The sequence below is a fragment of the Thrips palmi genome, unplaced genomic scaffold, assembly GCF_012932325.1.
Source record: "Thrips palmi isolate BJ-2018 unplaced genomic scaffold, TpBJ-2018v1 HiC_scaffold_15, whole genome shotgun sequence".
In the NCBI taxonomy this organism is placed as follows: Eukaryota; Metazoa; Arthropoda; class Insecta; order Thysanoptera; family Thripidae; genus Thrips; species Thrips palmi.
This window is the reverse complement of record NW_023144624.1, coordinates 4,621,240-4,636,808: the sequence shown is the minus strand read 5'-3', so window position 1 is coordinate 4,636,808 and position 15,569 is coordinate 4,621,240. Positions and strand designations below refer to the sequence as shown.

Below are 15,569 nucleotides of genomic sequence, written 5' to 3'. Positions count from 1 at the left end.
CCGCGACACTGTCGCGCCCCCCCCCTTGGGGCCCCTGGCCCGCGACGCTGTCGCGCTTCCCCTGCCGCGACACTGTCGCGCTTCCCCTGCCCGCGAGATACCCGCGAAAGTTTTGCCGGGCCCAGCGAGTGCCTGCGAGTGCCCGCAGGAGTTTAGCCGGGCCCCGCCTGACGTAACCTAACCTAACCTAACCTAACCTAACCTAACTTAACCTAACCTAACCTAACCTAACCTAACCTAACCTAACCTAACCTAACCTAACCCAACCTAACCTAACCTAACCTAACCTAACCTAACCTAACCTAACCTAACCTAACCTAACCTAACCCGACCCGACCCGACCCGACCCGACCCAACCCAACCCAACCCAACCCAACCCAACCCGCGACCCCGAGTCTAGTCAACTCCTCTACCCTGACCGCTCAGCCACCGAACCAGCTTGTCGACGGTGATGTCGCAACTCCTCTTGAGCTGCCGTTCGAGAAATCTGGTCTCGAAAAAATGGTGCTTCGAGCGGTCTCGAACCCGGCACCTGCCGCTTCCCACGACATGCTCTTAACCACTGAGCCACCGGTACGCCATGGCACCCGCCTTGCCTGCGCTGGTACTCAATCTTCTCTGAATATACCTCCCCAAGCAATTGGTCGCCGAAAAAATTGTGTAGACCACCGGTCCCGAACCCGGGACCTGCCGCTTCCCACAACATGCTCTTAACCACTGAGCCACCGGTACGCCATGGCACCCGCCTTGCCTGCGCTGGTACTCAATCTTCTCTGAATATACCTCCCCAAGCAATTGGTCGCCGAAAAAATTGTGTAGACCACCGGTCCCGAACCCGGGACCTGCCGCTTCCCACATCATGCTCTTAACCACTGAGCCACCGGGACGCCATGGCACCCGCCTTGCCTGCGCCGGTACCCAATCTTCCCTGGATATACCTCCCCAAGCAACTGGTCGCCGAAAAAATTGGAAATACTACCGGTCCCGAACCCGGGACCTGCCGCTTCCCACAACATGCTCTTAACCACTGAGCTACCGGAGGACCATGGCACCCGCACTGCCAGCGCTGGTACTCAATCCTCTCTGGATAGACCTCGTCAAGAAGTCGCTTGCCTTTGCCGAAAAATATGTCCTGAACCCAGTCCGAACCCCAGGCCTAACCGTCAGCCAACCCAACCTAAAACCACCGCTACCAAAAATTGTTGCGCCTCACCGAGCGCCAAATTTTGGCCCCATCTTGCTTAGGCTGGACAAACTTTTAACTTGGGCTAGCCTGCCGGGCAAAAAGTTCCCGGGTTCCTCCGGCCTAACCTCCACCAGCCGGCTGCGCGGGCCCAGCGAACCCTGAGGGGAAAATTTTTTTCCGGGGGCCGGGGGGGCCGAATGGCCTCGTAGGGCCCCACCGTGGAGGCCGCCTCGGCCCTAGGCCTTGGGAAGCCCGTCCGGGCCCAAATTTCGGCCGAACCTGACCGGAACCTAAAACCTAGCCCAACCTAACCAACCAACCAACCTAACCAAAATTCTATTCCTCCGGGTGGGGCCAAAAGGCCTTTAGGTGGGCACTTAGGCTTTGGCTTGCGCAACTGTAGGCCTTTGGGCCCGCCGGGGGACGCTAAAATTTGGCTTCCCCTAACCGACCTAACCCTCCTAACCAACGACCTGCACATTCTTTTCCGACCGATTGGGGGCCGCGAATGGCCTTCCTGGGTAGGACAGTGCAACCTAGGCTGGCGAAGGGGCCCTTCCGCGCGACACTGTTCGGGTTAACCTCCCGAACCCTTTGCCTAACCCACCGAAAACTGTCCGCCTTCCGCACACTTGCGCTTCCCCGCGAGAGCACACCGCTACAACTGCCACACGCAATACAACGAATTCCCCTCCGAAAGAAAACCAACGCTTCCTGCCCAAACCCGGAAAGTTTTCCCCACGAGTCCTCGACCCAGGAGTTTAAGGGCCCCTCTAACCTAACTACCAACCATTTAACTTTAGGGCCTCCGGGGACGCCCTTCGGCTGCGCGCCCCCTTTTTGGCTGCCCGAACGGCGCCTCGGGTTCCCGACGCTTCCCTTCCCCCGGACCTGCCCCCCTGCCCCCCCCAAATTTTGCCCCCCCAGCCTGGGGCCCCAAAATTTCCCCCCCCCCCTTCCCCTCCAACCTCCCCCTTTTCCGGGTCAGTTTGGTCCGGAATGGGCCTGGCGCCCGACCGGCCCTCCCCCCCCCGACATGTCCCCGGCCCGGACGCTGCCGCCCCCCGCGCGCACCCTTCCTGGGAACTTTCCCCCCGTGCCAATTCCCCCCCCGCCGAAAGGCCCTTCCCCTCCCACACTTCCCGGCTCCGGAGCTTGCCCCCGCCGCGCTGTCCCACCCCTCCCGGAGACCCGAAATTTGCCGGGCCCAAGGGGGCCCCAATTTCCCCCCCCCAACCCAACCTAAAAAACCAACCCAACCAAAATCCCCGCCCGAGCCCGACCCCCAACCCCCCCAAACCCCAACCCCCCCCCCAAAAACCCCCCGCGAATTGTAACCTCCCTACCGCCAACCAACCCCCCGGGGGGTTCCTCCATGGGCAAATGGCCGAACCCCTTAGCTGGTTGAGAAATGGTTGAAAAAGGGCGGGCGGTTAACCCCGGGACCTCCCTTCCCCCAAAATGCCAACCACACCACCAGCCATCCCCCCCCGTGGCCGGACCCAATTTTCCCGGTATACCTCCCCGAACGGGCGCCCAAAAAAATTGTTTTAACCCCCAACCCCCCTCCCCCCACAAAACCAACCTAGCAAGGGGCCCTGGCCCCCCCCGTGGCTAATTTCCCGGTAGACCTGTGAAGCGGTTCCGGGCGAAATAAAATCGGCTTAACCTCCAAACCCAACCTTAACCCAACCCCCAAAAACCCAAAAAAAACCGAACCAAACAAAATTTTTTCCTTCCCATGGGCCCAGAATGGCCTCAGTAGGGCTAGGTTAGGCTAGGTTAGTGCAACCTAGGCTTGGGAAGCCTGTCCGGGCGAAATAAAATTCGGCTTAACCTAACCTAACCTAACCTAGCCCAACCTAACACAACCGAACCTAAGCAAATTTTTTTCCGTCCGATGGGGCCAGAATGGCCTCAGTAGGGCTAGGTTAGGCTAGGTTAGAGCAACCTAGGCTTGGGAAGCCTGTCCGGGCGAAATAAAATTCGGCTTAACCTAACCTAACCTAACCTAACCCAACCTAACACAACCGAACCTAAGCAAAATTTTTTCCGTCCGATGGGGCCAGAATGGCCTCAGTAGGGCTAGGTTAGGCTAGGTTAGTGCAACCTAGGCTTGGGAAGCCTGTCCGGGCGAAATAAAATTCGGCTTAACCTAACCTAACCTAACCTAACCCAACCTAACACAACCGAACCTAAGCAAAATTTTTTCCGTCCGATGGGGCCAGAATGGCCTCAGTAGGGCTAGGTCAGTGCAACCTAGGCTTGGGAAGCCTGTCCGGGCGAAATAAAATTCGGCTTAACCTCACCTAACCTTACCTAACCCAACCTAACACAACCGAACCTTAGCAAAATTTTTTCCGTCCGATGAGAGCACACCGCTACAACTAGCACACACGACAATACCAAACGAATATCATCGAAAGAAAACCAAACGAGTATCATCTGCTTTCATTAACGTTCGTTGAATGAGATTTTTTCAAAAAAAAAAGCATGTTTATTTGAAATATTAATATTTTAATGGTAGACGCTTTTTTGGTAGACACAATGAGCCGCCCCCATTTTAATGGTAGACGCTTTTTTGGTAGACTTAATGAGCCGCCCCCAAAATTTTTCTTCCCCAAGTCGGATAGCCCTGGGGTGAGGAAATGTGCGGCTGTCCGACTGGACCCTGGATCCACCTCTCCCCCTCCCCCACCCTCCGCGGCGGCGGCTTGAGGCGTAACTGCCCTGAAATTGGTGCCACGTGTCTCGTCTCGTCCTCGTCTCGGCGAGACATCGGCAAGCCGGCAAGACGGCGGGTGGGGCAGGCCTCGGGCAGGCCCCGGGCAGGCCGACCAGTACGGCCCGGACAGGTTGCCAGGGCAAAAGGCCCCGAAAGAGTGGTGCCGTGCCCCCCCCCTCTCCCCTTTTGACGAGTATTCATTCACTCACGAGGACGCGTTGGGCGTGGCTCGGTGGTTCACCCTGCGGCCTGAACAGTGTAGCGTGGCAAGGCACGGGGTGGGTTCACCACCTTCTGGGGAAATGCGCCAAAAGGGAGGTGTAAATAGTTTCTCCAATCTAAGGATGCTTTTGTTTTCATTACCGCAGTGGCCCCGCGTCATTGGTCAGGTCATCTGTGGTGTCGACTTAGTCGTATCAACTGGTGCACTAACCTACAGCAGCCGAAGTTTGAGGTATCGATTGTTATTTTTGACGCTCCCCCCCCTTTGTCCTCCGGCCAATCTTCATTAAAAGCGCAAATGATTTTTTTTTCGCAATTCGGAACAACTGCCGTCAAGGGGTATGCCTGCTCGACCATCAGTGTATTCTCCCACTCGACAGAGGGTGCTGCTGCAGCGGCGCGCGGTGAGGCGCCCGAGGTGGCGCACCACGTGGTGCACGTGTTCCCGTTCCGGTCGACCCGCGGCAGCGCTCAGCGCCGGGCGGCGCGCGTGCCGGGGCGCCGCGGCCGTCCGTCCCGGTCCGTCCCGGTCCGCCCGCACATGGAGGGCGCGAGGGCCGAGCACGCGTACGCAGACCAGCCTCTCCCTGCCGCACATGGAGGTGGAGGGCGCGGCGCCTGCACGCGTCACCCTGGGCGTCACCCTGGCCGTCACCGCCCCGCCCTCGCCGAGGCCCTGGCGACGGACGGCGGGCTGGCCCAGGCCTGGCCACCCCGTCGCCTCAATTTGGCGCCTTTCTTTTTGTATCCGGATGATGGCTGACCCCGTGTACCCAGTCTAGGCCAGGCGTGTGGCGGCCGTGGCGCTCTCGGCCAGGGTGACCTCCTTCGCGAAATGGTGGCAGAGGGTGCGCGGCAGGGCGCGGCGCGGCACGGCGGCTACCAAGGGCACAGCGGGACGGGCCACCCTCTGCCCCCTCCCCCCTCCCCCTCCCCGCCACGCCGCGCCTCGTGCCGGCTGCCAGTGCCGTGATTTGCAAGCAGGCGAAAATCGAAATCAGTGCCGCTGCCGCTTCGGGTTTCAAGTTTCCAAGCCGCGCCGCCTGTCTTGGCCGCCTTGTCTTCCCCTTTTCCTCCCTTTGACCTCCACTCGGCTCCACACACGCCGATTTACCTAGCAGTGGGCGCTATCCTTTCACGGCAGCAGCGATGTGAACGACCGCGGGAAAATGACCATCCCAGCAACGGACGATAGACACGAAATCACGAAATACGTGAATGCGAATAGGTCAACGGCAGTTCCATGTGGCTTATCTGCGCTCGCGCCGCATCACTGCCAGTTTTCTGTAGCGACGATGAATGAAACGAAATATTATGAATCCCCGATTAGCCTATTTTTCACTTCAGTCGCCCGTTCCACGAGTACACCACAACGACATCGCTACAGACGTCTTACCTTACGTCACAATGTAAGTTCTAGACCCACCACGCGACGCCACACCTGAAACAGACAGCAGTTAGACCTTCGCGATTATTAGATAAGGCGTCAATGTTCACATACCGTAGCTTGACGTAGCTTGATTCTCCTCGACATATTTATTGCTTCGCAGTCCATATATACAGCCGTTGTTGAGATTCCTTCCTTATGCGTCCGTAGCACACGATTATGGAGAGCGGTTAGTTCGCGTTGCGGCCAGCAGAGGCGCCACCTCGAGGTGCAGATACTCAACGTTCGGCGATACCCCCCGCCACTGCCGGACGTGGAGCGGAGCGCAGCGACCGGCGGCGGAACACGGGCGACGCCTGGTGGCGGGGAATATAACCTCCACGAGCCCCGACCAGGCGTGACCGACGTGCCCCCTGGTGGCGGGCGCTGGCACCACCCACCACGTCCCCGTGCGACGTACGAAGTGCCATAAGGCCCTGCTGCCATGAGGTCCTGCTACCTGAGGCCTTGCTGCCATGAGGTCCTACTGCCATTCTGCCCTGCAGCCATTCCGCCCAGCTGTCATTCTGTCCTGCTTCGAGACCCTGGTGCCGTGAGGCCCCGCTGCCATGCCGTCCTGCTGCCACGAGGCCCTGCCGCCACGAGGTGCAGCCCAGTAGCCCCAGACGTCGTGCCGGCCGCCAGACGCTGGACAACTGGTTCCTCTGCTCTGGCCGTAATCTGCCCTTGGCGCCTTGGCCGGTGCATAAGGCGTTCTATGTCGTGCATAACCCACGTACTCCGGTCACCTGCGCTGCTCTGTGCGTGCCCGTCCCGCCCGTCCGCGCTGCGCCGCCGCGCCACACGGCCGAAACGAAAACAGTCGTGCGATCCCCTCCGCTCTGCTCGGCTCCCCGCCCTGCCGGCCCTCGCCTTGCCGCGTCCTTGGGCTGTCCCGTCCGGTCCGTCCGCCGGCTGATGCGGGGCAATGCCAGGCAAAGCCAGGCCACGCGGGGCTGCATCGTCGTTCCGTATCGGCCGGCGCAGCGCGCAGCGAGGCCCTTTGGTGGACGCGGCGCGCCGGACGGAGGCGGTGCCGGCACGGCATCGTTAACGACGTCCCACTCCAAGGATGCAGATTTCTGGCCAATTAGAGCGTAGCGGCCAGCGGCGCCCAGGATCAACAAAAACAGTCCGCCCTGCGTCCCGCCGTCCCGGCCGTCCTGCGTACTCGGCGCGGCGCTGCGGCGCTGACCTTGAGGGCGGCCGAGACTATGATGAGGCGCTGCTCATTTAGTGTCGGGAAGTTCGCGCAGGTTCCGCCAGTCCTTCCGAGCCAGCAAGGGACGCCAAGGAAGGAGGCCTGCCTGCATGGCGGCCAGTGCCAGTGCGAACACCGGAGGCTCTCAAAACGAATCAATCAGCCAGTCTGGAGACTTCAACGCAAGGAACCACGAAGACTCTCCACCATCATGGCAGCCTGCAATAATGTTTTCGATTTTCTGACTGCTCGTGACTTTTCCGCAGTGTATGATGCAGGAAGGAGCAGGACGCCCAAGGGCTCGCTCAATCACGCTCGGGCCGCGACCAAGGATAAGAACGAATGCCGGAGAGACTTGCAGTAATCCTGATTCGGCCGCCGCGTGTCCGGCTAGCACCACTGTAGCAGCCGCGAGAGCCGAGACCTTCCCTTGGCTGCCTTGGCGGATCGCATCAGGAAACCTCGAAGATGTTATGACGATGTGGGTCCGTCCAACAACAACTGCGGCGGAAACATCAACAACACCACACACGCGGACGGGACGGCCTCTAGAGCGGCACGATAAAATGCGAGTGGGATGGGCGGCGCGGCGCGGTCACGCGGCCCTAGGAAGAAGGGAAGAGCGATGCAGTCAGACAGACAGGCAGGCAGACAGGCGGACAGACAGGCAGGCAGGCAGACAGACAGGTGGACAGGCGGGCACGGACAGACAGACGCAGGTGGACAGACGGGCCCAGCGGATGCCAAGCTGAAGCGTTCTTGCTGGTGTTTTTGCTAATTGGTCGTTGTAAAGTACCGAAAGTGATAGTCGCTGCAGTCCGGCAAGGCGGAGCGGGGCGAGGCGTCTGCAAGGCCGAACACGGGGCACTGGTGCGGGGCTGGCGCAGCACTGCAGACCAGTTTTGCACCAATTTCCGGCACCGGCCCGACCTGCTCGAAAAGTAGACCAAATAAATGCATAACGTTTATGCGTGCGTCACGGTCGGCGGCCCTAGGACCAAGAAGACGAAGGCGCGAGGTGCGCGTTTTTCTGCGAGTCTCTTTTGTTTTCTGAAAGACAGAGAGATGTAGCTCGCTGGCGAACGCCGCTGTTCAAAGCATGAGGTGCAAGAATGCGGGCTTGATGGGAAAATACAAGGGTCTGCATTTTTCCCCGAGCGAGCCGCGTGTCGAATGTGGTTATCATGTGTTTTTCACGTCCCGCGAGAAATAACGTTGTATCATTTAAAAAATCACAACTACACTGAGAAAACCTCACAAACTATTTCAGGCCTTACAAAGAAAAGCAGCTTGTTATAACAAAGTATTTTGAGCATACATAAACTGACAAAGAGAATACTTCGTAATTTACAAACTATAAGAATTCTTCGTATAACAAAGTAAATTAGTTTGTACAATGTATGCTCAAAATGCTTCGTAAGGTTTTAAGGGTGTATCTCCTGGACGGATGTAAAACCTTGATCGAAAGCCACCGCACGATGCCCTGTGATGGAAAGGTGCGAAGGTTCAACAGCTGAGATAATGGTCTTGCCGATTCACTGTGGCCACCAAAAAGAGAAGAAAACCGCCTCGCCAAAATAGAGCGGCCGGCCGAGCCGGGGCTGCCGCCTGAGCGATGGCCGGCCGGCGACAGGCGTGCCAACGAGCAGGCGTGCCAATAACTGGAGCGCTGCTGGCCAGGCTGGCCACAATGATAATCTGACGAAAAGAAAAGAGACCTTGCCGTGCCACGCCGCGCCAACCCGCCCCGCCAGGCCCGGTCCTGGACCTGTCCGTGTGTGGAGTTACCCAATCCCGAACGCGAGGTTGGTTCCATTGACTGGGCCGGTCGCGCTCGGAGAAAGGGATCCTAGCGATGAGCTGAAGCCAAGCATTTCTCCGCGGCTTGTGAGGTTAGGTTGGGTTAGGTCAGTTAAACCGTGGCAGCGATGGAAAACAATTGGGTGTGATAATGGTTTAGCCGGACAGACTGCGGCACATTTCCAGCGATCCCTCCAGGATAAGCGGATAAAGGTCGCCGGTGGAACGTGCTCTATGAACCGGCGCGAAGCCCGCTACAGTTTTAGGCGAATAAACAACAGCGAGAAACAAAGGAGAAACGGCTCTAGGCGGCCATCGGCCATCGAGACGAATTGCGAGACGCAGATCAAGTCTGCGGACTTCTCACGTGACACATGAAGCAATGGGACTCGCCCCCTTTGTCCGTCTGTCTGTCCGCCTGCCTGCTAGCTGTCTATCTGTCTGTTTGTCTGTCTGTGTCTCATTTATCTGCTTTCGTCCGTTAGTGGCACCCCGCGCACGCACACGCGCCTTTCTGGTGAGAACTTCTCATCCCACGCGCGTGCACACACACACAGACACACACACAATCGCCCTGGCTGGAGGAAAAAGACGAAAAAAGGCCAGACGACGTGGTTACTGAGGCGTCAACACTAGCGTGCATGCCCGCGATCTGCGTGCCGCGTGCGCCTTGGGCTGGGGACAGGGTGCGGCGGGGCGCGGTGGGGCGTGGTGGGGCGTGGTGGGGTGGAGCAGGGTCCAGAGAGGGGGGGGGGGGACGTCCTGTCTCGGCGTCCGCTGGTCCGCTGCGCACGACGCCGTTGCACAACCCACCAAGTTCAAGTGCAGCCAGTCCATGCAGTCCGTCTGCCCTCCTCCCCGCCCCGCCCCATCCTGCCGAGCTCGCCGTGACCACGTCGGCGCCGCCGGCACGTCGCCCGCGGCCATCCAGGGCATGGCCCGCCAGGATCGGGGCGGAGCCTCCGTTCTGCACTAAACGCAGTCAGCACCCCGACGTTGTCGGAGGTTTACTACGAGTGGAGACGTGGACACGCACAGAATTGACCTGAGCTTGGATTGCCATTTTTAAATTCCGGTGACTGTCGCGCGAAGAAAGGGCGAACCCCGTCAGAGCGGCGGCCTGCCGACAGGACGCGCGGCGGCCTTGTCGGACGTGTCATTGACAGCTTTCTTGTTCTCCTCTTTTCTTTTCCCCTCAAGTGCGTCTGGCGACAGCCCTTGCACGCGAGGCGGCGCCGCGATGCAGGCTGCACCGCCTAAGCGGACTTCGAGTGCAACAAGAAGAAAACAGAACTGATATCGATCCGCAGTCGCGGCGAAGGGCTCAAGGATCACAACTGCTGGGAAAACAAAAAGACCAAGAGTCAACATCACGTTTCCCGAAACGAAGCTGCCGGCCGGCGGCCCACACCGCGCGGAGCGGCGGAACGAGCGGAACCCTCCGGTGGTTCGCGCTCCGCCCTTGACTCCTCTGGATTTATGGCCGTGCCATCACGGTCGTGGGTTCGAATCCCGCCGCCTGCGGGAGCCAATTTCTTTGTTTATCTTCCCCGTGCTGCACCGCGCCGCACCGCGCCGCAACGCGCGGCCGGGCGCGGCGCGCTACCCATACCGCACATGCAGGAAGGTCACGGGCAAAACCTACGCACGGCGCGGCGCGAGCGAGAAGGAGAGAGAGAGAAAGAGAGAGACACTTCGCGGGGCGTTGCCGGCCGATTATGAAATAAGTGTCTGGCTCACACACACGCACGCACCACCGCACACACACGCACACACCTTGATAGTGATTGCAAGTAACGATTATGATCTTACCGTATCTGGTATCTGTCAAACGATGACCGTCGAGCCTGCCCAGCCTGCCCCGCCTGCCGCGCATACCGGGGCGTGCCGGGGTCAAAGCCCGGGGCCCGGTGTCGCTCGCTGCACCGCCAGCTTAAATTGAATGGGCTTTGCTTTCTGCGGAGGCGCGGTGCTTTAAATACTGCGCGCTCGACGTCCACTCGCGAGGGCCAGACCACACAGTCGAGGGGCATATGACGTGCGTTATACTTCAAAACACTAAAGTTTTTTCTCTCTCAGTTGCTCGCTGTTCCACTGAGAGGGCTTGCTGCGATGACGGACTCTTTCAGGAACTGGTGGCCGGTGGCCGAGGGAAGCAGTGCTTGGATAAACTTGGCTGGCTGGCGTGCCCGGCGTGCCCTGCGTGTGGGTGTGCGAGGGATGTCTAGGGGCGTCACCAAACAGCCGGCGTGCCAGACGCCGCCCGACAACGGCTACCCCCTCCCCGCCGTGCCCCGCCCTGCCCCGCCCTGCCCTGCCTTGCCCTGCCTTGCCCCCGCCCCCCTCCGCCCGGCGCAAGACTCCCTGCAAGCAGTATGGGTCCGGTATAAAAAGACGGCGGTCCTTGCACTGGGCATCAGTTGCAGATTTCGCTTCACCACATCCACACCACCTCCTCCACAACAGCGAAATGGCATTCAAGGTACGTCCCAGTGCAAAGCAGTGCAGTGCCGTGGGCCCAGCAGAGCCCGGAGGATTTTGTACTTAACTGAAAACCGGAGTGTGTACTCAGTGCATGCTGAAGTGCTTTATGAGTGTACTCACTTAAGTTTTCAGTGACAGACCGTCAGTAAGTGAAGCAAAGCGACGGCTTATGCCAATCGGAAAGCACTGCGCAAAGGATTCGATCGGAAAGCCCCAGCTTTGTTCTGTTCTTTACGAGTGTCCAAACTTGCTCTCTCGATAAAGACTTTGCACTTTAAATGGAATACTCCTCGTTCTTCAATTTAAGAGCAGTATTTCTCCAAGCTCACCGGCAGGTGTCGCACATGAAATGAGTTGTTTCTACGAGAACTCGGCTGTGTGTTTGCTCTCGCTCTCTCGGAAGCTGATGAAGTCTCTCTTGTTGCAGCTGGTAGTCCTCGCTGCCCTGGTGGCCTGCGCCCAGGCTGGCCTCATCGGCACCCCCGCCATCTCCACCTACGCCGGCAGCTACGGCTACGGCGCCCCCCTCGGCCTAGGCTACTCCGCCCCCATCATCACCAAGACCGCCATCGCCGCCCCCCTGCACTCCGGCCTCGGCTACTCCAGCCTGGGCTACTCCGGTCTCGGCTACTCCGGCCTGGGCTACTCCGCCCCCCTCATCACCAAGACCGCCATCGCCGCCCCCCTGCACGCCCCCATCGCGCCCATCGCCCCCCTGGGCTACTCCGCCCCCATCATCACCAAGACCGCCATCGCCGCCCCCCTGCACTCCGGTCTCGGCTACTCCAGCCTGGGCTACTCCGGCCTGGGCTACTCCGCTCCCCTGGGCTACTCCGGACTTGGCTACTCCAAGCTGGGCTACTCTGGTCTTGGCTACTCTGGTCTGGGCTACTCTGCCCCCCTCGGCTACTCCGGCCTGGGCTACTCTGGCCTCCACCACCTGTAAATTCAAAGACTGACTAGCTCCTCGTTAAGTGTGAAAAATATTTAAAAACAACAATGGAAATATGAATAAACAAAAATAATTTCCATAACAACAAAAATATTGTCTACAATTGGCTTGTGACCTCTGATCTCCCCAATGAAAAAACAAGGAAAACCAATTTCTGAACGTTAGAAAAAGAAGCAGCAGTACAAAACTGAGTTCTTATTGTCAATATGAGTTCGACTTTGTTTGCTTCCAAAGCAACAATATTTAAGAAACGAGGCTGTTTCTACGTGAACACTTTGGGCACACACTGCAGATACAATTCCCCGTGGTGCACACTGTGCACTCAGCGCTCTGCAGCCGGTTTCCCAATAACGCGCGCGGATCGCGGCAGAAATGAAGTTCGCCAATCAGAATGGAGCGTGACGTCACGAGGGCAGCTCGGCGGGTTCCACGGGCCGCGGGGCCGCGGCATGTGTGGCGGAATGGTGGCTGCAGCGCCAGCGCGCCAGCAGTCGCACAGCCATTGACTGCCTGCGCTCGCTGCGTTAGCACAGCTCCACGCACCGCTTAAAAGGCCCGCTGCCTTTGCTGCCTTTGACTGGCACTTCGCGACTCGCGGGGGCAACGGGGCGGTTCAGGTTTACGAGCCCCGCTTTATTGGTTAACAAGCCAATTGTGGCACCGCCAAAGACTCGGCTTGCCAGTCAGTCTGCCCGCCTGACTCGCTGAATGAATGGATGAATGGGGCGATGCATGAGGGCGCCGGGGAGGCAGACCCGCCCGTCGCGCACGGGTGTCGCGCGGTGCGGCCTACCCCACGCTTCGCAGGCGCTACGGCTCCAGCCCGGCTCCAGCCGGCTCCAGCGGACCGAAAACCCACTGTGTTTTTCTACTCGATTAAACGCGAGCCACGCGGTGGTAAAGAAACCGGCACTCCGACACTGTATCGATACACTTCATCTGCCCCCGGCGGAGCGGTTCCGAGCAGGGCCGTCGCCGCTTCTGTCTCTCTCGCAGCCCTGCGGCACGCACCACGAGAGAGAGAGAGAGAGAGAGAGCCACGCCCTCGCGACGCCTGGCCGCTAGACAAGTGCCGCGGCCGGGCAGTGTGTCTGGGTCACTGGCAGTCGCTGGCAGTCGCTGGCAGTCCGCTGGCAGGAGGTGTGTCCCAGGCCGACCGGCCGACCGGCCGACCGCCCAGAGCTATGATATTCTAATCGTGATCGCCGTTATGGGAGGCACGGCGTGGGAGGGGCGGCCGTCCTTGAAGGCCGTCGTTGTTGTTGGTAGTGTTGTTGTTTTTATTTTCCGTTTTCTTCTTCGTCTTCGCATTTCTTCTTCTGCTGCTGCAGCAACTACGCGCGTCGCCAGTTGCCTCTCACCGATTCCGTCTTCCGTCCAGGATAAACTTTTAACTTTTCCCCCCAAATTTATCGTCCGGCCCTGTCGGCCCGAACGAGGACGCGCTGCGAGCGAGCGTGCGTGTGCGTGCGCGCGCGCACGTGTGTGTGCGTCCGTGCGAGCGTGTGTGTGTGTGTGCGTGGGAGGACCGCAGATTATGCAGCGCCGCGTTATCATTGCAAAAACCACACGAAACTTGGAAAGGCGCGCGCGCCGCTCCGCGCTCCATGGCCGAGGCGCAGACAGAGTCCGGGGCTGCGGCCGGCCTGACTCGACTTTGCTATGACTTTAGTACAACTTGGACATGACGAGCACTTTGAGATGACTCTAGCAGACTGTAGGCGTGACACTGGAACTGCCGCACCGACGCGTGCCTAACGCAAAATAAGGAGCACCAACACACACACACACACACACACACACACACACACACACATATATTCTCCCCGCCCCTCTCTCCTCCTCCCTCTCCCCTTCTCTCTGTCTCTCTTCCCCCCTCTCTCTCCCTCCCCCGCAGTTCCTTGGCCGCTCTGCGCGCGCCTCTCCGTCCAATGCAAGCAGCTGGAGACATTTCCCAGCCGTCTGCACCGAACTCGAGATTCAATTTGGAGCTCGACATGGTCACACTTTGGCCGCCCTTTCAAAGGGCCCGACTTTACTTTGGCTCCCCAGGCCGACCGGGCCAGCCTCAGGCCAGCATCAGGCCGGCGGCCTCCATTTGCGGGAATCGATACCCGAGTTACGGCGGCCGACCGACCTCTGCCGCGTGCAGCGGACCATTCATCTGGGCGCACCGTTTTGCCGTATTTCGCTTCCGTACCGCAGGTGCCGACACCTTTTCCTCTTGCGAAGCCAGAAGCGTGAAAAGAAGTAAAAAGGAACATAACTCGGGCGCTTTCGTCGCCTTTGGCCGGCACCGCTCCTCTGGTCCACCTCGTCCGATCTCGTCGCACTGTGGCCTGGCCTCGCCTGCCCGGCCGCGGCTTGGGTTGCCACACGCACCGCCGAAGGAGCACTAAGCTTCAAGTCTACGCTTGAAGAAAGGCGAGAAAGTACGCCTCAGTTCTAGCAGTGCAGGGAGGAAGGCAAGCAAAGACGGCGTTTTGAATGTCGGAAATAATTTATTGCGAACGGTTGTGAACGGCGTGAACGGTGATGGATTACACGATGAGATTTTCGCCGAGATTACCAGGACGAGTAGCCGGTGTCCAAAGGGAGGTCGAAGTCAGAGGACGAGTAGGCGCTGTAGGCGAGGGGGGCGGAGTAGGACTTGATGATTGGGTACGACTTGACGATGGGGTAAGTCCTGACGAGGGGGTGGAGTACGACTTGACGATGGGGTAAGTCCTCACGATGGGGGTGGAGTAGGACTTGACGATAGGGTGGAGTAGGTCCTCACGATGGGGGTGGAGTAGGACTTGACGATGGGGGTCGAGTAGGTCCTCACGATGGGGGTGGAGTAGGACTTGACGATGGGGGTGGAGTAGGCGATCGGGGCGGCTCTGATGATCGGAGCAGAGTAGGCGATGGACGGGGCGTAGCTGTGGCTGTAGCTGGAGGCGTAGGACAGTGCGGGACCGTCGTCCAGGTCGACGTGGTCGTGCAGGAAGCCAGCCTGGGCCGCAGCCACCAGGGCAGCCAACACAAACAACTGCAAGCGGAAAAAAGCTGGTCAGTGTAGTCAACAAGAAAACCGAACGACATGCCATTCAACTCGCTGCTAGCCTTGTAAGAGCAAAATAAGCAATTCTCGGCAATACTTCAACCATGACGAATGAGGTTGACTACTGCAGATTCCAGTGCGTTTCTACAATAGTACAAACTTAAAGCTCGCCCTGAATGCGGCATTACCTTCATCATGATGCACGGGGGAGATGCGATGGTGTCTCGTTGATCGTCACTGCTGGACTGATGCCTTTCCGACGCTCCCCATCGCCTTTTATACCACGCCAACCCCGTCACCCACTTTTGCCAACCCTGGCCGCGGCCTGGCCGTTGTTTTTGGCGACCTAGGCGGCGGACGGCGGTGGAGCGAAGCATGGGATGGGATGGGACCGACCCAAGTGTCACCCAGCCGGCCAGGTCCTCCGCGTAAAAACATAAAAAGCTCCCTAACCCTGGGCGGCCGGGCTGAGCCTGCCGCTGTCCTCGCCGGCACGCCGGCCGTGTCATCTCTTCGAGTCGCCACTATAA

At 59.2% G+C, this 15,569-nt stretch overlaps 2 protein-coding genes across 2 annotated transcripts; one reads left to right on the top strand and one right to left on the bottom strand.

Moving 5' to 3' along the window:
- Positions 1–10,986: 10,986 nt before the first annotated feature.
- Positions 10,987–12,087, top strand: LOC117641639 (cuticle protein 64-like). The gene is made up of 2 exons (XM_034379133.1): positions 10,987–11,042; positions 11,472–12,087. The coding sequence occupies exons 1-2, from the start codon at positions 11,031–11,033 to the stop codon at positions 11,988–11,990; spliced, it is 531 nt and encodes a 176-aa protein (XP_034235024.1). The 5' UTR covers positions 10,987–11,030; the 3' UTR covers positions 11,991–12,087.
- Positions 12,088–14,561: 2,474 nt separating this feature from the next.
- On the bottom strand, positions 14,562–15,389 carry LOC117641643 (vitelline membrane protein Vm26Ab-like). The gene is made up of 2 exons (XM_034379136.1): positions 15,228–15,389; positions 14,562–15,027 (listed from the first exon to the last, which is right to left on the bottom strand). The coding sequence occupies exons 1-2, from the start codon at positions 15,234–15,236 to the stop codon at positions 14,725–14,727; spliced, it is 312 nt and encodes a 103-aa protein (XP_034235027.1). The 5' UTR covers positions 15,237–15,389; the 3' UTR covers positions 14,562–14,724.
- Between the last annotated feature and the right edge of the window lie 180 nt (positions 15,390–15,569).